The sequence below is a fragment of the Coregonus lavaretus genome (assembly GCF_964263955.1).
Source record: "Coregonus lavaretus genome assembly, chromosome: 35".
NCBI lineage: Eukaryota > Metazoa > Chordata > Actinopteri > Salmoniformes > Salmonidae > Coregonus > Coregonus lavaretus.
The window spans coordinates 4,787,036-4,809,535 of NC_140022.1; the positions used below are offsets into that span (position 1 = coordinate 4,787,036).

General features: G+C 46.3%; 2 protein-coding genes across 8 annotated transcripts; one reads left to right on the plus strand and one right to left on the minus strand.

Moving 5' to 3' along the window:
* The first annotated feature begins 145 nt into the window (after positions 1 to 145).
* Positions 146 to 14,704, plus strand: LOC311109926 (glycerol kinase-like). Of its 7 annotated transcripts, XM_084152943.1 has the most exons (20): positions 146 to 722; positions 835 to 941; positions 1,046 to 1,123; positions 1,233 to 1,312; positions 1,745 to 1,882; positions 2,578 to 2,687; positions 2,805 to 2,871; positions 3,118 to 3,135; positions 5,435 to 5,470; positions 5,590 to 5,657; positions 8,387 to 8,429; positions 8,596 to 8,676; positions 8,825 to 8,903; positions 9,273 to 9,369; positions 9,505 to 9,710; positions 9,907 to 10,050; positions 10,934 to 10,948; positions 11,178 to 11,264; positions 11,704 to 11,790; positions 12,867 to 14,582. In XM_084152943.1, exons 1-20 carry the CDS (start codon positions 232 to 234, stop codon positions 12,875 to 12,877), a joined length of 2,043 nt encoding a protein of 680 aa, XP_084009069.1. In that variant the 5' UTR covers positions 146 to 231; the 3' UTR covers positions 12,878 to 14,582. The 7 variants fall into 7 exon arrangements, 6 of the variants coding, with proteins under 6 accessions (XP_084009069.1, XP_084009070.1, XP_084009071.1 ...); XR_014610653.1 differs by lacking the exon at positions 10,934 to 10,948 and having other exon boundaries at positions 9,907 to 10,061; positions 12,867 to 13,105; XM_084152944.1 differs by lacking the exon at positions 10,934 to 10,948 and having other exon boundaries at positions 12,867 to 14,693.
* Position 14,705: 1 nt separating this feature from the next.
* LOC311109925 (periodic tryptophan protein 2 homolog) lies at positions 14,706 to 22,323 on the minus strand. The gene is made up of 18 exons (XM_084152942.1): positions 22,177 to 22,323; positions 21,972 to 22,084; positions 21,621 to 21,815; positions 21,373 to 21,516; positions 21,019 to 21,154; positions 20,404 to 20,627; positions 20,058 to 20,201; positions 19,781 to 19,851; positions 19,522 to 19,658; positions 19,059 to 19,207; positions 18,190 to 18,488; positions 17,816 to 17,996; positions 17,527 to 17,674; positions 17,179 to 17,353; positions 16,345 to 16,563; positions 15,951 to 16,101; positions 15,691 to 15,765; positions 14,706 to 15,549 (listed from the first exon to the last, which is right to left on the minus strand). The coding sequence occupies exons 1-18, from the start codon at positions 22,192 to 22,194 to the stop codon at positions 15,387 to 15,389; spliced, it is 2,742 nt and encodes a 913-aa protein (XP_084009068.1). The 5' UTR covers positions 22,195 to 22,323; the 3' UTR covers positions 14,706 to 15,386.
* Positions 22,324 to 22,500: the final 177 nt, after the last annotated feature.

Genomic DNA, 22,500 nt, shown 5'->3' on the forward strand with positions numbered 1-22,500 from the left:
CAGGAAAGGAGGGGTGTGTGTATCATAGGGAGGAGCCACCCGTGAAAGCTAATGACTAACAAGGACACTTTGATTTGTTAATGAGCTATCAGTGTTATTGTTGTCACATTTCCTGGAGAGGTATCTGCTGTTGAGGATACTACTGTGATGGGCAATGGAGCTGTCTGCCTGTCTGTCTCTCTCGTCTCCCTTAGTGCTGTCCCCTCTTCTCTACTCTCCCACAACTGATACATGATAACTCTGTGTGCTGTCTCTCCTGTCTTTGTCCGTATCTCCCGTCTTTGTCCGTCTCTCCCGTCTTTGTCCGTCTCTCCCGCCTCTCCCGTCTTTGTCCGTCTCTCCCGTCTTTGTCCGTATCTCCCGTCTTTGTCCGTCTCTCCCGTCTTTGTCCGTCTCTCCCGTCTTTGTCCGTCTCTCCCGTCTTTGTCCGTCTCTCCCGTCTTTGTCCGTCTCTCCCGTCTTTGTCCGTCTCTCCCGTCTTTGTCCGTCTCTCCCGTCTTCGTCCGTCTCTCCCGTCTTCGTCCGTCTCTCCTGTTTTCAGCTGTGTTTACATTCGTCATGAGTTCTTTTTCAGTTCCACTCTGCGGTCTAGGTAGCAGAGATACTTTTGTCCAGATGTTCACTCCTGTTCTCTCGTCTCATCCCCAGGTGTTCAATGCTAAAACAGCCGAGCTCCTCAGTCACCACCAGGTTGAGATCAACCAGAGTTTCCCCAAGGAAGGGTCAGTACATGCAGCTGTGTTGCCTCTACAAATCCCCTATTAGTTCCATTCAAACTGGATGACCTGTAACCTCTGACATCTATTAACCTCTGACCTTTAACCCTCTTATCAGGTGGGTGGAGGAGGATCCCAAAGAGATCCTGCAGTCTGTGTACGAGTGTATGGAGAGAACCTGTGAGAAACTCACCCAGCTCAACATCGACATCTCCAACATCAAAGGTAAGACACACACCACACACACAACACACCCACACACACAAACGCTTCCTCATAAAACATACTACAGACTGTCACTTTCACTCATCAAACTTGAACCTTTCTAGCCATTGGAGTGACCAATCAGAGAGAGACCACGCTGGTTTGGGACAAAGAGACAGGCGAGCCACTCTACAATGCTATCGGTGAGTTATGAATATGTGCCTGTGTTCACATCTCCTTCCTCATGACCTAAAGCCGTTATCTAAGGCCTGGAAGGATTTTAAAGACACAGGTTGTGTTGGTTGTGTGCAGTGTGGCTGGACCTGCGGACCCAGTCGACCGTGGAGCGACTGATCAACAAGACACCTGGGAGAAACAAGAACCATTTGAAGGTGAGATGCCGGGGAACACAGACTGCAGATAACCATGTTTTCATCAGGCCCAGCTTACCCGGAGATAACCATGTTTTCATCAGGCCCAGCTTACCCGGAGATAACCATGTTTTCATCAGGCCCAGCTTACCCGGATATAACCATGTTTTCATCAGGCCCAGCTTACCTGGAGATAACCATGTTTTCATCAGGCCCAGCATACCCGGAGATAACCATGTTTTCATCAGGCCCAGCTTACCCGGAGATAACCATGTTTTCATCAGGCCCAGCTTACCCGGAGATAACCATGTTTTCATCAGGCCCAGCTTACCCGGACGTTAAAGACAAATGTGTCAAAGAAACTATCTAACTATCTGAAGTAAAACAAAAAAACAAAAAAAAAGTTCCACCTCTCTGAAGTATATGTCATAATGGTCCCCCCTCTCTGCTCAGCACAAGACGGGTCTCCCCATCAGTACGTACTTCAGTGCTGTGAAGCTTCGCTGGATGATGGATAATGTGGACGAGGTCGCTGAGGCAGTCCGGACACACAGAGCCATGTTTGGCACCGTCGACTCCTGGCTTATCTGGGTAAGACGCAGACACCTCTTTAGATATGGTTTATGATGTCTGTGTGTGAGTGTTAAGGATAGGAAAGGCCCACAATGGCCGTCTGTATACTCCAAGCCAAGTTGTCCTCTGTTGTGTTTCTGAGGAAATCTTATGTGTCCAGTATTTTCTCTGTTTGCCCCCCACAGTGTCTGAGAGGTGTCTGTGTTTGCCCCCCACAGTGTCTGAGAGGTGTCTGTGTTTGTCTCCCACAGTGTCTGAGAGGTGTCTGTGTTTGCCCCCCACAGTGTCTGAGAGGTGTCTGTGTTTGCCCCCCACAAAGTCTGAGAGGTGTCTGTGTTTGTCTCCCACAGTGTCTGACAGGTTTCTGTGTTTACCCCCCACAGTGTCTGACAGGTTTCTGTGTTTACCCCCCACAGTGTCTGACAGGTTTCTGTGTTTACCCCCCACAGTGTCTGACAGGTTTCTGTGTTTGTCCCCCACAGTGTCTGACAGGTTTCTGTGTTTGTCCCCCACAGTGTCTGACAGGTTTCTGTGTTTACCCCCCACAGTGTCTGACAGGTTTCTGTGTTTACCCCCCACAGTGTCTGACAGGTTTCTGTGTTTACCCCCCACAGTGTCTGACAGGTTTCTATGTTTACCCCCCACAGTGTCTGACAGGTTTCTGTGTTTACCCCCCACAGTGTCTGACAGGTTTCTGTGTTTACCCCCCACAGTGTCTGACAGGGGGAAAGAGTGGGGGAGTCCACTGCACAGACGTGACCAACGCCAGCAGGACCATGCTCTTCAACATCCACACCCTGGAATGGGACCCAGAGCTCTGCAAGTAGGTGGACATCTAATACGTACTGTGTACACCCTCATGCATACTGGACATATCCATTCAGTGAGACAAACCATATCTTCTGTTTACACTTGTTCCTGTTTTGACACGTTCTTTCAGATATTTTGATATTCCAATGGAGATTCTCCCAAAAGTGAGGAGTTCCTCAGAAATCTACGGCTTAATGGTAAGTCCCCATTGTCTTTGTCTGAATGTCTGTGGGTTGGGAGGAAGGTGAATTATGAAGTGTTGCACTGTCTATTAAACATGCTTATAGTTACTATGGAACTGAATCTGTGCTTAGGTGTGCTTCTATCCTGTCATAACCATTTATTCATCATATTCGGAGAGCATTTAGTCTGTTTTTCCTAGTCTGTACTTGTTTGAGGTGTTGTCACAAGCATTATTTTGTGTGCCCCCCTGTTGTCTATAGAAAATATGTTCTAGCCTGGTGAGTATTGGGGTCTTCATCGACGTCCTCATCACTGTTATCGCTATGTCAGATCATGATCCCCAGTCATCTTGCTTCTCTGTGTCAAAGTGACTGAACCATCCAAAGGTGCATTTCCAAGCCATTGATTGAGATAAGACAATGGTTAGATGTGTTGAGCAAGACTTTTAAAGGCTTTGAGACTGATATATCTATTTTCAGGGAGTTAGGCCTCACCCTAAAATTGACCTATATAGATTTTTTTCCCCCTTCATTGTATAGGATATTAAACATTTAAAAAGATGAAACAGATTTTCATGGTACACTATATATTATATATATATATATATATATATATATATATATATATATATATATATATATATATATATATATATATATATATATATATATATATATATATATATATATATATATATATATATATACACACACACAAAAGTATGTGGACACCCCTTCAAATTAGTGTATCCGGCTATCTCCATAGCCAAACATTAGCAGTAGAATGGCCGTACTGAAGAGATCAGTGACTTTCAACGTGGCACCGTCATAGGATGGCACCTTTCCAACAAGTCAGTTCATCTAATTTCTGCCCTGCTAGAGCTGCCCCGGTCAACTGTAAGTGCTGTTATTGCGAAGAGGAACCGTCTAGGAGCAACAACGGCTCAGCCGCGAAGTGGTAGACCACACAAGCTCACAGAACAGGACTGCTGAGTGCTGAAGCACGTAGCGCGTAAAAATTGTCTGTCCTCGGTTGCAACACTCACTACGAGTTCCAAACTGCCTCTGGAAGTAACGTCAGCACAATAACTGTTTGTCGGGAGCTTCATGAAATGGGTTTCCACGGCCGAGCAGCCGCACACAAGTCTAAGATCACCATGCGCAATGCCAAGCGTTGGCTGGAGTAGTTTAAAGCTCGCCCCCATTGGACTCTGGAGCAGTGGAAACGCGTTCTCTGGAGTGATGAATCACGCTTCACCATCTAGCAGTCCGACGGACGAATCTGGGTTTGGCGGATGCCAGGAGAACGCTACCTGCCCCAATGCATAGTACCAACTGTAAAGTTTGGTGGAGGAGGAATAATGGTCTAGGGCTGTTTTTCATGGTTCAGGCTAGGCTCCTTAGTTCCAGTGAAGGGAAATCTTAACACTACAGCATACAATGACATTCTAGACGATTCTGTGTTTCCAACTTTGTGGCAACAGTTTGGGGAAGGCCCTTTCCTGTTTCAGCATGACAATGCCCCCATGCACAAAGCGAGATCCATACAGAAATGGTTTGTCGAGATCGGTGTGGAAGAACTTGACTGGCCTGCACAGAGCCCTGACCTCAACCCCATCGAACACCTTTGGGATGTGCCCGACCTCGCTAATGTTCTTGTGGCTGAATGGAAGCAAATCCCCATAGCAATGTTCCAACATCCAGTGGAAAGCCTTCCCAGAAGAGTGGAGGCTGTTATAGCAGCAAAGGGGGGGACCTACTCCATATCAATGCCCTTCATTTTGGAATGAGATACTCGATGAGCAGGTGTCCACATACTTCTGGTCATGTAGTGTATTTGTAAAACATATCTTGAGTAGTCAGGTCAGACTGAAACAGATACAGACATTCCCAAAACCCTCCTGGATAAGCTTGGAATTGTACAGGATGGGCGTGTGCTTCCTTCTCTGCTCCTGTCGTGGCATGCGCGCCGCTCCGCTACTGTGGATGATGCCGGCATACGCCCTACACCTTATTGCAATGCCACACACCTTGCCCAGGTGTTCAGTGGGCTGCTGTCTACTTCCTGTCTGGCTACTCCTCTTCCTGTTGACGTGTTTCTACAAGCTGTTCGGTAAATCTCTTCACTCTTCTACTCAGTTCCATTTCGGTCGGCTCAGTTCCATTTCGATCCCTAGCCCCTTTTGGTGATTTGTGGGTTATATTGAGTTCAATGGGAGTGAAGATATTTGACTTGTGTGCCTTAAACCACTTGATTGTCTCCAAGACAACTGCATTCCTCTGTCTCCTTCATGCTCTTTGATTGGCTGTATTGAGAATGTATGTATGTTTTTTTTAGACTGTGGTTTGAGAAAAGATGCAATTTGCTGTTGGCTATAGCACCATACTGTATAGTAAAACACTTCTACAGTCTGTCTGTACGCAAGCAACACTTCTACGACAGCTTGAAACATCAAACTGGTATGGCGTTTTATACAGTGAAGGGTCTTGCTTTGCTGGGTCTTGTGGTTACGGAGTTGGCCAGAATTAAAGCTGTGAAGCTGTTTCATATTGCTAACATGTTTTGTTTCTTTGACAGAAATCGGGCTCTCTTAGTGGCATACCCATCTCAGGGGTAGGTTTTGAAACATCCTGTCTTACTCAACTCAAGGTCACCTTATTACATTTCTGGATGTTATGAGAAGTGATTGGCACCTGTTCCCACCAATCTGAAGGGTCTTTGTTTGTTTACAGTGTCTTGGGGACCAATCGGCTGCTCTTGTTGGACAGATGTGCTTTAAGGAAGGGCAGGCCAAAAACACGTAAGACTTCTCTCCATAGGTTTGTCATAGCTGGTGATACAGTGCCTTGCAAAAGTATTCATCCCCCTTCGCGTTTTTCCTATTTTGTTGCATTACAACCTATAATTTAAATGGATTTTTATTTGGATTTCATGTAATGGACATACACAAAATAGTCCAAATTGGTGAAGTGAAATGAAAAAAAAAACTTGTTTCAAAAAATTCGAACAAATAATTAACGGAAAAGTGGTGCGTGCATATGTATGCACCCCCTTTGCTATGAAGCCCCTAAATAAGATCTGGTGCAACCAATTACCTTCAGAAGTCACATAATTAGTTGGATTGCAAGTTTCTAATGATCTCAGTATATATACCCCTGTTCTGAAAGGCCCCAGAGTCTGCAACACCACTAAGCAAGGGTCATCACCAAGCAAGCGGCACCAGGAAGACCAAGGAGCTCGCCAAACAGGTCAGGGACAAAGTTGTGGAGAAGTACAGATCAGGGTTGGGTTATAAAAAAAAATATCCGAAACGTTGAACATCCCACGGAGCACCATTAAATCCATTATTATTATTATTATATATGGCACCACAACAAACCTGCCAAGAGAGGGCCGCCCACCAAATCTCATGGTCCAGGCAAGGAGGGCATTAATCAGAGGCAACAAAGAGACCAAAGATAACCCTGAAGGAGCTGCAAAGCTCCACAGCGGAGATTGGAGTATCTGTCCATAAGACCACTTTAAGCCGTACACTCCACAGAGCTGGGCTTTACGGAAGAGTAGCCAGAAAAAAGCCATTGCTTAAAGAAAAAAATAAGCAAACACGTTTGGTGTTCGCCAAAAGGCATGTGGGAGACTCCCCAAACATATGGAAGAAGGTACTCTGGTCAGATGAGACTAAAATTGAGCTTTTTGGCATGAAGTAAAACGCTATGTCTGGCGCAAACCCAACACCTCATCACCCCGAGAACACCATCCCCACAGTGAAGCATGGTGGTAGCAGCAACATGCTCTGGGGATGTTTTTCATCGGCAGGGACTGTGAAACTGGTCAGAATTGAAGGAATGATGGATGGCACTAAATACAGGGAAATTCTTGAGGGAAACTTGTTTCAGTCTTCCAGAGATTTGAGACTGGGACGGAGGTTCACCTTCCAGCAGGACAATGACCCTAAACATATTGCTAAAGCAACACTCGAGTGGTTTAAAGGGAAACATTTAAATGTCTTGGAATGACAACGATGAGACAGCCTATAGGGAGGAGGTCAGAGATCTGGCCGTGTGGTGCCAGGACAACAACCTCTCCCTCAACGTGACCAAGACAAAGGAGATGATTGTGGACTACAGGAAAAAAAAGAGGACTGATCACGCCCCCATTCTCATCGACGGGGCTGTAGTGGAACAGGTGGAGAGCTTCAAGTTCCTTGGTGTCCACATCACCAACGAACTATCATGGTCCAAACACACCAAGACAGTCGTGAAGAGGGCACGACAAAGCCTATTCCCCCTCAGGAGACTAAAAAGATTTGGCATGGGTCCTCAGATCCTCAAAAAATTCTACAGCTGCACCATCGAGAGCATCCTGACTGGTTGCATCACCGCCTGGTATGGCAACTGCTTGGCCTCTGACCGCAAGGCACTACAGAGGGTAGTGCGTACGGCCCAGTACATCACTGGGGCAAAGCTTCCTGCCATCCAGGACCTCTATACCAGGCGGTGTCAGAGGAAGGCCCTCAAAATTGTCAAAGACTCCAGCCACCCTAGTCATAGACTGTTCTCTCTGCTACCGCACGGCAAGCGGTACCGGAGTGCCAAGTCTAGGTCCAAAAGACTTCTCAACAGCTTCTACCCCCAAGCCATAAGACTCCTGAACAGCTAATCATGGCTACCCGGACTATTTGCACTGCCCCCCCACCCCATCCTTTTTACGCTGCTGCTACTCTGTTAAGTATTTATGCATAGTCACTTTAACTCTACCCACATGTACATATTACCTCAACTACCTCAACTAGCCGGTGCCCCCGCACATTGACTCTGCAACGGTACCCCCCTGTATATATAGCCTCCCTACTGTCACTTTATTTTACTTCTGCTCTTTTTTTCTCAACACTTTTTTTGTTGTTGTTTTATTCTTACTTTTTTTGTTTAAAATAAATGCACTGTTGGTTAAGGGCTGTAAGTAAGCATTTCACTGTAATGTCTGCACCTGTTGTATTCGGCGCATGTGACCAATAAAATTTGATTTGATTTGATTTGAATGGCCTAGTCAAAGCCCAGACTTCAATCCAATTGAGAATCTGTGGTATGACTTAAAGATTGCTGTACACCAGCGGAACCCATCCAACTGGAGCTGGAGCAGTTTTGACTTGAAGAATGGGCAAAAATCCCAGTGACTAGATGTGCCAAGCTTATAGAGACATACCCCAAGAGACTTGCAGCTGTAATTGCTGCAAAAGGTGGCTCTACAAAGTATTGACTTTGGGGGGGTGAATAGTTATGCACGCTCAAGTTTTATGTTTTTTTGTCTTATTTCTTGTTTTTCACAATAAAAAACATTTTGCATCTTCAAAGTGGTAGGCATGTTGTGTAAATCAAATGATACAAACCCCCCCAAAATATATTTTAATTCCAGGTTGTAAGGCAACAAAATAGGAAAAATGCCAAGGGGGGGGGGGGGGTGAATACTTTCACAAACCACTGTACTGTAAGATAATTTTGAGATATTCAAACATCAGTGACTATCTTTCAGATATGGAACTGGCTGCTTTCTACTCAGAAACACTGGAGCCAAGGTGATTTTGTTCCCTTATTATTTAATTTTTTTAAAGATGTGGAACATTCCTCTGTGACATCACCCAGCCTAGACAGGCATTTCTTAACATTTGCCTGTCTCTTGAAATTTCCGTTTTAGCTTATCTGTTTAATTGCTTTAACTGTTATCTCTTCGATCTCTTGCAGCCTGTCATGTCGGACCATGGCCTACTAACCACGGTGGCGTACAAACTGGGTCGAGACAAACCTGCCTGCTACGCACTAGAGGTAGCCATGGATCATGGATTCAACTTGTACAGCACTGTTATGCAGTCATTTCTGACCTGCTTGGTCTGATCCTGTCAAGTTGTTGTCAGTTCTATTTTTCTTGATTGGTCCTTTATTCCCCTACTGATCTATGATTGGTTGTTTCCAGGGCTCGGTGGCCATAGCGGGGGCTGTGGTTCGCTGGCTGAAGGACAACCTGGGGATCATTCAGACTTCCACAGAGCTGGGTAAGGAGGAAGTCCTGTCCTTCACAACACTAGTAGAGGGGTGTGTTCCAGAACACCTCTCCTCCATACCTCGCTCTCTCCTCCATACCTCGCTCTCTTCTCCTTACCTCTCTCTCTCTCTTCTCCATACCTCTCTCTCTCTTCTCCATACCTCTCTCTCTCTTCTACATACTGCTCTCTCTTCTACATACCTCTCTCTCTTCTACATACCTCTCTCTCTCTTCTACATACCTCTCGCTCTCTCTTCTACATACCTCTCGCTCTCTCTTCTACATACCTCTCGCTCTCTCTTCTACATACCTCTTTCTCTTCTCCATACCTCTCTCTCTCTCTCTTCTCTATTTATCTCTTTGGTTTCTCCATCCTCAGAGAAACTGGCGGCTTCAGTGGGCACGTCTTACGGTTGTTACTTTGTCCCGGCGTTCTCTGGTCTGTACGCCCCCTACTGGGAGCCCAGTGCACGAGGGTGAGTACTAGAACAACTTGAATTCAGCATAGTTTTACTTTAAATCAGCTCATTCTCTGTCTCTTACATTTGGTAAAGAAGGAACGGTAAGTCAAGAAGTGTAAAATAAAGTTTCTCTCTCTCTCTCATACACAGGATAATCTGTGGTCTGACTCAGTTCACTAACAAGAGTCACCTGGCCTTCGCTGCGTTGGAAGCTGTCTGTTTCCAGACTCGAGAGATCCTGGATGCGATGAACCAGGACAGTGGCATCCCTCTGACCCAGCTCCAGGTAGACGGGGGCATGACCTCCAACAGACTACTGATGCAGCTGCAAGCTGATATACTCTGCATCCCCGTTGGTAAGAGACCCACTCTCTCTCGCTCGCTCGCTCTCTCTCTCTCGCTCTCGCTCTGTCTCTCTCGCTCTGTCTCTCTCTCTCTCACTCTGTCTCTCTCTCGCTCTCTCTTTCTTTCTCTCTCTTTCACACACTATGTTTATGATAATGTCCACGATGATGGTGATGAGGACAATGAGGAAGATTGTGTTGTTTGTAGTGAAGCCCTCCATGCCTGAGACCACTGCCCTGGGTGCGGCCATGGCTGCGGGGTCAGCAGAGGGGGTCAGTGTCTGGAGCCTGTGTCCTGAGGACCTCAGTGAGGTCACCTCTGAGAAGTTTGAGCCACAAATCAACCCTGAAGGTAAGGGACATGTAAAGCACTGTTACCTTATCTCAATGCTAGCAGTTCCTTTTTGTTTGAACACAGACATAGGTCAAAAGTATTTGTCTCTATCAACTCTGAAGGTAAGGGACATGTAAAGCACTATTACCTTATCTCAATGCTAGCAGTTCCTTTTTGTTTGAACACAGACATACAGTACCAGTCAAACGTTTGGACACTGCACTTGAAGAAACTTTCAAAGTTCTTGACATTTTCTGTATTGACTGACCTTCATGTCTTAAAGTAATGATGGACTGTCGTTTCTCTTTGCTTATTTGAGCTGTTCTTGCCATAATATGGACTTGGTCTTTTACCAAATAGGGCTATCTTCTGTATACCCCCCCTACCTTGTCACAACACAACTGATTGGCTGAAACGCATTAAGAAGGAAATACATTTCACAAATTAACTTTTAAGAAGGCACACCTGTTAATTGAAATGCATTCCAGGTGACTACCTCATGAAGCTGGTTGAGTGAATGCCAAGAGTGTGCAAAGCTGTCATCAAGGCAAAGGGTGGCTACTTTGAAGAATCTAAAATATAGTTTGATTTGTTTAACACTTTTTTGGTTACTACATGATTCCATATGTGCTATTTCATAGTTTTGTTGTCTTCACTATTATTCTACAATGTAGAACATAGTAAAAAGAAAGAAAACCCCTTGAATGAGTAGGTGTGTCCAAACGTTTGACAAGTACTGTAGGTCAAAAATATTTGTCTGTCTCTCTATCAACCCTTGAGGTAAGGGACATGTAAAGCACTGTTACCTGATCTCATTGCTAGCAGTTCATATTTGTTTGAACACAGACATAGGTAAATATATCTGTATGTCTGTCTCTCTGTCTCTCTATGAACCCTGGAGGTCAGGGAGCCTATGGTAAGGACAATATAATGAACCCAGCAAACAACTCTGCAAAATGTTTGCTGTTGTTTCCATGTAAATGAATGGGATGATGTATTTATTTCTGTCTTGCTTTCTCTCCCCTTGTATTCCTCTCTCCTTCTCTCTCCCTCTCTCCTTCTCTATCCCCCTGTATTTCTCTCTCCCTCTCTCCTCTCTCCCTCTCTCCTTCTCTCTCCCTCTCTCTCTCTATTGTGCTCTGTAGAGAGTGAGTTTCGATATGCTCGCTGGAAGAAGGCCGTACAGAGAGCCATGAACTGGGAAACCACTGAACCCATCTCTAATGGAAATGGTAGGAACTGTTCTCCACTTTAATACTGACCGGTTTAATGTAGGCTGGTCCATAATAGCAAAGTGTGTAATTAAAACAAGGGACAGTAAGACTGACTGAACAGTGACACCCCTAATGAATACAATGACAGACTGGGTGGCTGTTCCAATTCCTAAAAACACAGTCAACTTCTAAGCTGAAGGAAAAAGTCAAAGTCATTGTAATCTAGTGCCAACATTGTTGTTGAGCTGTAGCCTGGTCCCAGGCCTGTTTTTGCTGTCTTGCCAACTCTTGTGGTCATCGTCACCCCAATGACCATAGGAGTTGGCAAGACAGCACAAACAAACAGATCTTGGACCAGGCTAGTTAAGCTGGACCCAGAGGTGGTAATTCTGTGTCCCACTGTGTTTCTCTCTCCTCTGTCTTGCTTGAATTGGACCTGGGTTTGGACATCGTCCAGGTGAAACTAGTATCTTCAGTAGTGTCCCACTGGGCTTTTACATTCTGGGTAGCATGTTAATGTTAATTGGAGCAAAATACATCGCAGGTCAGTGTCCGCTTTAGTGTGGATGTGCTGAGAGGAAGTGTGTTTGTAAGAGATGTACTTTGTATGAGCAAGGATGAATGAATCTGTGTGAACATCATGATAGGGGTGTGTGTGTGTGTGTGTGTGAGAGAGAGGGAATTGCTAGTGTCAGTATTGTGTTTTTGAGTTGAGTTTTAAGGATAGGCTAGTACCTACTACCTACCATGTATCATACAGACTAGCTTTTAGTTGATCTGGGGGATAAAGCGGCTTGTTTGAAGTGTTTCTGTGTGTGGTTGATCTGGGGGATAAAGTGGCTTGTTTGAAGTGTTTGTGTGTGTGGTTGATCTGGGGGATAAAGTGGCTTGTTGGAAGTGTGTGTGTGGTTGATCTGGGGGATAAAGTGGCCTGTTTGAAGTGTGTGTGGTTGATCTGGGGGATAAAGTGGCCTGTTTGAAGTGTGTGTGGTTGATCTGGGGGATAAAGTGGCCTGTTTGAAGTGTGTGTGGTTGATCTGGGGGATAAAGTGGCCTGTTTGAAGTGTGTGTGGTTGATCTGGGGGATAAAGTGGCCTGTTTGAAGTGTGTGTGGTTGATCTGGGGGATAAAGTGGCTTGTTTGAAGTGTTTGTGTGTGTGGTTGATCTGGGGGATAAAGTGGTATGTTTGAAGTGTTTGTGTGTGTGGTTGATCTGGGGGATAAAGTGGTATGTTTGAAGTGTTTGTGTGTGTGGTTGATCTGGGGGATAAAGTGGCCTGTTTGAAGTGTGTGTGTGTGTGGTTGATCTGTATCCTGTGCTCTGTCTAACTCTTGTCCTAACACAGTTAGACAGACTAGCTAGCTCTCCCAACCTGCTCCTACTGCAACAATCACATGCATTGCCTGATAGTCTTTCCTGCAGTAACACCATAGCACCTGCTAGCTCTTCCTTCCAAGACTTGGCGAAACTACCAGGTTGCTTTCTTGCATCAATTGCATGACATTACCCTCATACCCTGTAGTTTCAAACTTTGGCATTCATAGCAAAACAGCCCCTCATGTGGCTTGGTGGTATAACACTCTTTCTCTGTTTTATGTTTTTACCCTCCCCACAACCAGGCCACAAGTAGACTGTGGCCCATGATGCATTGCGGTGGATGAGAAGAAGGGGCGGGTCCAGGAAAGGACACATCCTGCTATTCTCCAGTTTTACCGGACCACCGCCTCCCCGTTCCTTTGGTTGAATGGCCAAACACAAACATCGTCAACGCTCCAATCCAACTGTTGACCTGGAGCCCAGGGGCTGATGGGAACTGTAGTGTGGAATGGACCCAGTATGAATAAATCTGGTGTTTAGGAATGATGTTGTTCTTCTCCAGATCCTAACTGACACTGCTCTTCCTGTGTGACTGAGTGAATGGGGGGTGTACTGTCTGACTGTGGGTGGTGAATATGGGATGGATTGTGTATGCAATGTCTTTCCATGTCATTTTTGGTTCCTTCTTTTTGTCAACGATCAGTTTATCTAAGGACATTCACTAATATAGTGCTATTCACGGAACACCAAATTCTTCCTAATCTAATCCAAAAACAATCTGTCAATTCTAACATTGGCCTGCCCTCCTGTCAATCTCACACCTCCCTCACTTCACTGTTGTGCTTGAACGAGTTCTTTCAACGTTATCTTGGAAATGTAGCCTAATGTTGGGAAGGGCCCTCACAATCAACTGCAATGCGGGATTTTGGAGCACTTTATAGATTTAGTTCTGGGTTTTCCTAGTATGTAAATGGCCTAAGAGATAAACCTTTTATAACCCTGTTTGGTTGAACACACTGCCTGCTGAGACCGTTCGGGTTGGAGAGCAGAACTTGAATCTTGTGGCCCCAAGAAATGGTAATGCCTTCTCTTGCATGGGTTATTGTAAAGGACTAGTCTTAAGTATCTCGCTGTACAAATTGTGTAAGAAAATGTGTTGGTTACTTTTATAAGTTGCCATGTATATAGACAGACTGATGGTTAAAGATGTAGTTGCCCCTATGCACTGATCTGGGGTTGGTAATGTTCCCCCCATGGAGGACTGGGGTAAGGTAAGCTGATCCTAGATCAGTGCTCTGGGGCAACTTAACTTTTGTCCCATATGGTACCCTATTCCCGATGTAGAGTATTACTTTTGACCAGGACCCATTTGGGAATCAGCCTGAGTAAGGGACCCATTGTTTATCTATGATTTCATGGACTAAAAAGAAGTGACCGTCTCTATGGCAACGGTAGAAGTGACCGCCTCTATGGCAACGGTGGAATACTACTGTAAATTTGGCCAATGGATGCCTTTGAATGCGTTGTCCAGAATAAGTGTTTCAAACATGCAAACACATGAAGTGAAACTGATATGAAAGGTTTCGGGTTGGAAAACATCAGACATTAAGGTCTGGATTCAATCTGTATCGCGGAAGATCCGCGTTATAGCTCGATTAAAATTTAAAGGCAATGTTCGCGGAGACTGCATTCACGGGTTAGCTCAATCGCAAATTACCTTTACATTTTAACGCGGATCTTCCGCAATATGGATTGAATCCAACAAGGCAGCACAATTTTTGCTTCTGACTACGGTGTCTCGAGTCTTTTAATATATTTGCAAGTACTTTACATTCTTACCCTTTTAATATGAAGTAAAATGGAGACCAGTATTGTTCAAGGGAACTTTCAAGCCACTCGAGGATCAATTGAGGTCTTTGGTTACTATTGTCATCAAGTATGATTATGTAGCTATACCCTATACTGTGGATATGTATATTTCTCATGTGTATATGTGTGAGATTAAAGACCAGTTGTCCAAATGTCAGCCTGTACAGACCTGCATATCAGGGTTAGGAAAATGACATTCATTTTGAACTTCTAATACTGCTGATGATTTTGAATTAACATAAAAAGTGCTCTGGCATTTGAATAAAAATAAATAAAATGCATTGTTCTTTATTTCAACCTACATTTTAGTATCAGAATTACAATGTTGAGTGACAAGCTACAGGATGACAAATATAGAATTGATACTTGGAATCAAATTATATCACGATACTTAACCATCACTAACTTAACACAAAACTATTAATCACCAGTCATTTTTCAAACAGTTTACTACAAAAAAATAAACACGTTTGCATTGACTTTGTTTTGAATAAGACACTCAAGGTAAGGTGTACTAAATAAACTGGCACAGAGCGCAAGTTAATCCTTTGATGTGGTCTGCTACAGTCCTTCACCACTATCCTCTCCTTTGGCCTGTTGGCGGCCATCTTGATTTCCCAGAAGGCACTGGGAGAAGCCCTGTGTGATGACGTCAGTGTCACTTGGGCTACATTCCAATATCCATCCTAGCATACTACAGTACTTAGAATGCATGCCCAATACATTGCTTCATTCTAAGTGGTACGCTAGTGTGGATATTGGAAGAGAACCTTGTTGAAGCTGCATCACCGTACTCTTGAGTGGCTTCCTCTCCTTGTCTCCATTCCTTTATCAGTGGTTAGATGAAGAACTGCAGTGGGTCTCCTTCATACCACTCAATGGTTTTCCTGGCCCTATATTCAGGTCAGAGTGGACGTAGGGAAGTAGACCACTCAAGAGGTTGTAGCAGCATCCTACATGAGCATGTCTGTCTCCTCCTCCAGAGAGGCCTCGCTCATCACCTCAGAGTCCTCGCTGACCCCCTCGTCACAGAGAGCGCCCCCCGCCGTCCTCTTCACACCCCTCTGCTTCGACAGGGCGAGCGCGTAGCGGATGGTGTACATGTTCCAGTCACAACTGCACAGGACACAGACAAATGAACACCACCACATTCCACCCTGTGTTACAGGTACACACAGATCTGGAACAGTCTGTACCGAGACAGAGAAAAAACAGTTTAAAAGAATAGGAGATGATGTGTAATATATTTGGACTTACAGTTTTGAGAGATCCTCAAAGTGCCTTTGAATGCTCTTCTGCAGAGACTGAATGGTGGGTAGAATAGCCCCAGATCTGTTCACCACAAAACAGTATTTAGCATTCTGCCCTCTGCTGTGGCTTCACAATACTTTGTGGGCACTTTCTCTAAATAACTCTACAAGATGTCATTTCTCCTCTCAGTAAATGTTGAACTGGTTTTGATAAGGAAGATAAGCCTGTTATTTCTATGCTATGGTTATTGGTGTGTTTGTACCCACCTGGTTTTGAGTTTCTGTCCATGCTGCGTGAGGAGAGACTGGGCCCAGCTCAGGTAGAACTGCAGGTGACCACACCGCTCCAGGGCTGATGCTATGAAGCCTAGCAGTTTCTCTACGTACACGTCAGGCAGGGAGCCGCACACCACCGCGACTAACACACACACACACACACACACACACACACGTGAAGTACACACAGACGCTGAGGACATACTGATCGTGTGTGACTACGACCATGATAATCTACTGGTCTTTGGTTACAAAAAACTAACTCTTACATCCGCCAAGACCCAACCTCTCATTTTTACAAACAAGTACAGATCGCAGCACTTTTGACCAGAAATGAAAGTCACATGACACCTTCACAGAACTAGAAATACCCATGAGCACTCACTCTGGTGGTGTGGCACGGCCTCCAGGACTTCCTGTGTGAGGGCGGTCTCGTTGAGGCGGAACGCCAGCACGATGGCAGCTGCCCACTCGGCCTGGCGCAGCTGGCGGCGGACGCTGACGGGGGTCACGTCCAGGTCAAGGTCGTAGGGGTCAAACACCAGCGCCCCGTCCAGAGAGTAGGTCAGCAGGCCCTCCGTGGAGGTAGCAGCCCAGCTACGACCTGGGAGGGGAAAGAGAGAAGAGAGGGAGGAGAGAGAAGAGAGGGAGGGAGGGGAAAGAGAGAAGAGAGGGAGGGAGGGGAAAGACAGAAGAGAGGGAGGGGAAAGAGAGAAGAGAGGGAGGGAGGGGAAAGAGAGAAGAGAGGGAGGGAGGGGAAAGAGAGAAGAGAGGGAGGGAGGGGAAAGAGAGAAGAGAGGGAGGGAGGGGAAAGAGAAGGGAGGGGGGGAGGGGAAAGAGAGAAGGGAGGGAGGGGAAAGAGAGAAGGGAGGGAGGGAGGGGAAATAGAGAAGGGAGGGAGGGAGGGAGGGGGGGAAAGAGAGAAGGGAGGGAGGGAGGGAGGGGAAAGAGAGAAGGGAGGGAGGGAGGGGAAAGAGAGAAGGGAGGGAGGGAGGGAGGGAGGGAGGGAGGGAGGGAGGGAGGGAGGGGAAAGAGAGAAGGGAGGGAGGGGAAATATAGAAGAGAGGGAGGTGAAATAGAGAAGAGAGGGAGGGAAGGGGAAGAGAGAAGAGAAAAGCGTTAACATTTGACATGGCATAGCCGTGGAACAGAACGATGCACCAGGTGGACTCTTCAGAAGAACAAGCTCAGATAAGACACTTGTAATCCTGATACTAACCAGTAGGAGAGAAGCGGAGAGAGCTCACTCTGATTTCAGGCTTGAAATGGCGAGAGCTCATGTCTCCTTTCCTAACCCCGGGCAGACTGAGCTCTACCCCGTCACCATCGCCCACCCCCTCATCCACCAGCGCCAGACTCCCAAACTCCGTCATTTTCCTCCGGTCCAAGAACTCCTGAAGGAGCCAGAACACACACAAGATCAATCTCACGCAACACATCTGACTAGAAGAGTGCTAGCCGCCATTCTACTAGCACAGTATTTATACTATGAAGGTCTGCTCATTCAGAAGTCCATATGGACTGATAGACCAATGCTTTGTAGGTGAACCTGTGGTCAGCTCTGTACCTCCATGGCATCAAGGGACAGGTTGCACGAGATCTCAAACTTCTTCATGAGGATCTGTTCTCTGATGTTGTAGATGCAGACAAACTTGGACTGGCCTCCAGCCAGGATGGACTCCCCGTCTGCAGAGTAGCACAGCGACGTGAAGGACCTGGAATACACAGTACGGGTGGCCACACTTAATGCCTGAAGGGAAACTTGTGAGGTAATTGCTAAGACGCTGATAGGGAAATTAACAGTTGGTCAAATAACCAGAACACTGGCAGAAACACACACACATTATTCCACTCACTTGCCCTTGGCGGACTGTTTGGCGGTGATCTTGTCGGTCTCCTTGCGTCCCATCTCCAGGTCGTGGCGTCCGCTGACCGAGCCCGTCTGATTGGCTGACTGGGGGTTCCAGAAGGAGATCTCTCCGTCCAGCGTGGCTACGGCCAGCTCCTGACCATCCGGTCGGTACGACACTGCCAGTCCTGGACAACCAATCGGAGAGAGACATTCATTCAGTGTTTCCCCTACTACTAAGTGTCTGTCTATAAACAACTAACAACTCTGGATTAAGAAAATGATGAAAAAATGCTAATTTAGCAGGAAACTATCCCATTAACATGACCGCCAGTCAGAGAGCTGTGGAAGGGACTGAGCGGAGACTGAGGCGGGGCTTACCGTCAGAGGTGAGACGGAGCGTCTCTTTGGTCTGCCAGCTGTCCATCATGTCCCAGAGGCGGACCGTTTTGTCCCATGATGCACTGGCCAGAATGGACTGCACCGGGCTGAAGCACAGACAGCTCACCGGGCCCTCGTGGCCCCCCAGGACCTCTAGCAGGCGTCCCGTCTGCATGGACCAGATGAAGACCTCGAAGGAGTCCTGGGCACCAGCGCTCACCAGGTCCCCGCTCGGGTCCACCGCCAGAGACGAGAACTGGGCCGGCCGCGGAGACGTGAACGTCCGGAAGTTACGGTACCTGGAGAGATGCAGCAGTTACAGACAATCAACTATCAGTATGCTCCACTCATTTACCATAGAGTCTGTTTCTCTATGAAACATTCCAAGTGCATGTGATTGAAAGGGAAAACATGTTTCTGGGAAGGTTTCTACAATGTTGCATGCCTAGTTTGTTGCTGTCTTAACTGGACAGGTGAGTATTGTGCATGTCTGTCTTCAACAGGTTTGTGGTGTGTAGGTGTGTTGTGGTGTGTAGGTGTGTTGTGGTGTGTAGGTGTGTTGTGGTGTGTAGGTGTGTTGTGGTGTGTAGGTGTGTGTAGTCCTCTGTAGCTCAGCTGGTAGAGCACGGCGCTTGTAACGCCAAGGTAGTGGGTTCGATCCCCGGGACCACCCATACACAAAAATGTATGCACTGAATGACTGTAAGTCGCTTTGGATAAAAGCGTCTGCTAAATGGCATATTATTATTATTATTATTAGGTGTGTAGTGGTGTGTAGGTGTGTTGTGGTGTGTAGGTGTGTTGTGGTGTGTAGGTGTGTTGGTGTGTTGTGTGTTGTGAAGCTACCTTCACCAGGTGTGTTCTCTTACCTGTGCAGGTCGAAGGCTCGGACCGTTCCATCCAGGGAGGCGCTGACGATGACAAAGCCTCTGGAGGTGAAGGTGACGTTAGTGACAGAGCTGGTGTGTTCTGTGAACGTGACGAAGCACAGGCCGCTGGTCGTGTTCCACACTTTCACCTGAAACACAGAACGCCGTCAGCATTCACATGCCTGCTTGAAAACACCGGAAAATCCTGCTGTTGTTACCTAATAATACAATAATTTGGGGGGTGCTTATATTTGTCGTGTTACACACTTGTACAAGTGTTTCTTGCATATCCCAACTCCCCCTGAGACACCTGCAGGTAATGGGGTCACGGCCAGGTTCACCATTTTCCTGACCTCGGTATTCCAAAAACGTTGTATCACTCAGCCAACACGTGGTTTGGCACAACAGAACAACTGAGACACAGCAGCTACCGGGCCATGGAGAAAAATGTATACGAACTCACTTTCCCATCATCCCCTCCTGTAGCGATGTACTGTCCGTCGGGGGAGTAAGCCAGGGCGGCCATGTTGTTGAAGTGTCCCTGCTGTTTGAACACGTAGGATTCACTCTGCCACTCCCACACCAGCAGCTGGCCCAGACCTGGACAACACACACAAGGCAACATGTCACACGGGTAATGATTATAGTTTGTTCCTTTGTTAAACATTGCAAGCTTGGATGTGGTATTTGGGTATGTTAATTGAGACACCATGAGACCATACCTGAGCAGCCAAAGCCTATCCAGTCACCAGAGCTGTTCATGGACACTGTGGCAATCCTCTGGTCTGAGATACTGAGAGAACACATGAAAACATACAGGCTCAGTTACTGCTACTAGCCAATAATACTAGTACAACAAAACCTAATTGTCCTAACAACTTATGATGAATGACACCCACCAGCAAGAACTGCAGGCTAGGGGCCTGAATGAAACTGGTCATTGAGTGGTTCAACAGTTGAGGAGTTAGTGTGTGTGTGTGTGTGTGTGTGAACCCTGACCTTAGGGAGTGGATGAGGTTGAACTCGGGCAGTTCGTGGAGATGGAAGATCCCCGAGGCGAACCCAGTCACCAGGATGTGTGTGGGCTTGTGGAACGCTGCAGCCGTCAGGTTGTTGAAGTCCCCCTCCTTGTTGAAGAAGTGTCTGGTGGAGACAAACACAACAGGCAGTGTCCAATCAGAAACCAACCTCACATTGGTAACACTCAGTTGGCCCCAAAACAAATCAATCTTTATTTGTAAATCTCTTGGTTAGAGTTGGTTAGACTCATGGCCAGGTAAACCTTGTTTCTAGGCAGTCTGATGCTGTACCACAGATACTTCAACATATATGTGAGATGACATACTTGCTCCTCTGTTTGTATCTGACGTTCTTGGTCCCCTCCTTCTCTTTGGGTCCTTCTCCTTTCCCTCTGATCACCTCTCCTCTGGGCTCTTCCTCCTCTCCTTCTCCTCCCTCCTCCTCATCTCCTCTCTCCGCTGGTAGCTTTGTCTTCCTCAGAACCAGCCCGTCCAGCTCGGTATCACTCTCCCACACACACAGCGTCCCGTCCTGGCTCACTGTGTACAACTGGAACACACACATATTCAGCAGGTCAGTATGGAAACATGTACATACACCTAAAGGGATACTTCTGGGTTTTGGCATGCTAGCAGATACCCATAGACTTCCAGTCATTGTGCTAACGCTAGTTAGCATTGGCTCGCAAACCTACCTCTAACGTCCTTCATACTGGACACAGAGACATAAAAATGGTCTCCACTAGTTAATCTGACTCTGGGGAAGTAGATAAATGGCATCATTACCAAAATCCTTAAGTATCCCTTTAACTCAAATACTATAAATGATGCACAACCACATGCAAGGTCCAATCTGCAAACGCACACAGGGCACATAGAGAAACCCAGAACATGTTGGACGCAGAGAAGGGCTGAGCGGGAAACAGAGAGAGAACACTCACATCTAAACTGTCCTTCTCGAAGAAGCAGCCCACCATGATGTCCTTGTGTCCCCCCAGAGAGTAGTAGATGAGGTTGGACCAGCGCTCGGCTCCAAACACCCAGGTAGACATGTCTTTGCTGCCCACCACGAAGCACCTGCATGGGGGAAACAGAGTTAAGGCAGGGGTTCTCTCTCTACTACTACTACTACTATTATATAATGAAGGGTCACAAGACAAAACTGTATACTGGGGATGCTAAACTCCAATGATAGGGGTCGGCAGTGTTTGCTGGTTTTTCATTGCCAGGTGACATGAAACAGACCATAACGAACAACACATTGTATAAATGTTCTAGGTGGGCCAGTGACTCACTTGGAGTCGTCGGTCCAGTCGATGCAGGTGGTCTCATCGTAGGGTCCATAGTAGCTCTTGTCCAAGACAAAGGCATTGAACTCCCGGTTCCTCCCGGGAGCATGATACATAAGCGCTACATTCTCCTTGGTTACCACAAACTTCCTGAGCACCGGGAAAGAGTCACAACAACAGACATTAGGCTACATCAGTTGATGTAATGATATAGCAATGCAGTGTGTGTGTGTCATGATGTGTGAGGGACTGACCTGCCATCAGGAGAGAAGCGGATACTGGCCACAGGTTTGTGGAAGTGGAAGTGATGCAGAACAGCTCTTGTGATCAGGCTGACCAGCAACGCTGCTCCATCTTCATCCACCAGTATAGCCAGGTTCCCATCAGGGGAGAGGCCGACACAGGTGATGTTCTTGGCAGTGGACACTGGCAGTGTCTCTGACTTGTTGCTGTTAGAAAGAGAAAATGATCAGTCAGTCTGTTCTCCAAATGCAATAAGTTAAAAATGTATTTTAATCAACACAGTGTTGTAAAGGAATCTAGCTAGCTATTAAATGTAGCTAGTGATCAGATACCAGGAATCCTGTAATCAGATGCCATCTTACTTTTTTAGATCAAAGACAGAGATGCGGTTTCCCACCGGACTTATCACAGAGTTGCCATCCTTGGAGAAACTCAGATTCCCATGACGATACACAGCTCCCAACAAATTGGAAAACTAGAGGCAGAAATTAGAAAGATTAGCTAACTAGCTAGCTAAAAAGCTAGCAAGCAGATAAACTCTACTAAGTGATATAAAGTATCACTTACCCTGTAAGCAAACTTCATGTTGGTAGTTGTTCCCTATATTTCTTATTATTTAAATGATCATAAACATCACAGAAAGAGTACATTCATCTCTTTCAAGCATGCTACACATGTGTTGGTTGTGAAGGCATGTTGACGGTAGTCATTTGCGTGTAAGATAAGGGCAACTTCCGAGTTGAAAGTTGTTAGGGAAATCTACAGAGCCATCTAGCGTCTAGGAGGGTAAATGCACGTGAAAGTGAAAAGTGAAAAATATTATTTTGAGACCATACAAAACTCCCCGAGGTGACTTTTATAAACTGGTATGTTACACAATTTAAATTGCCT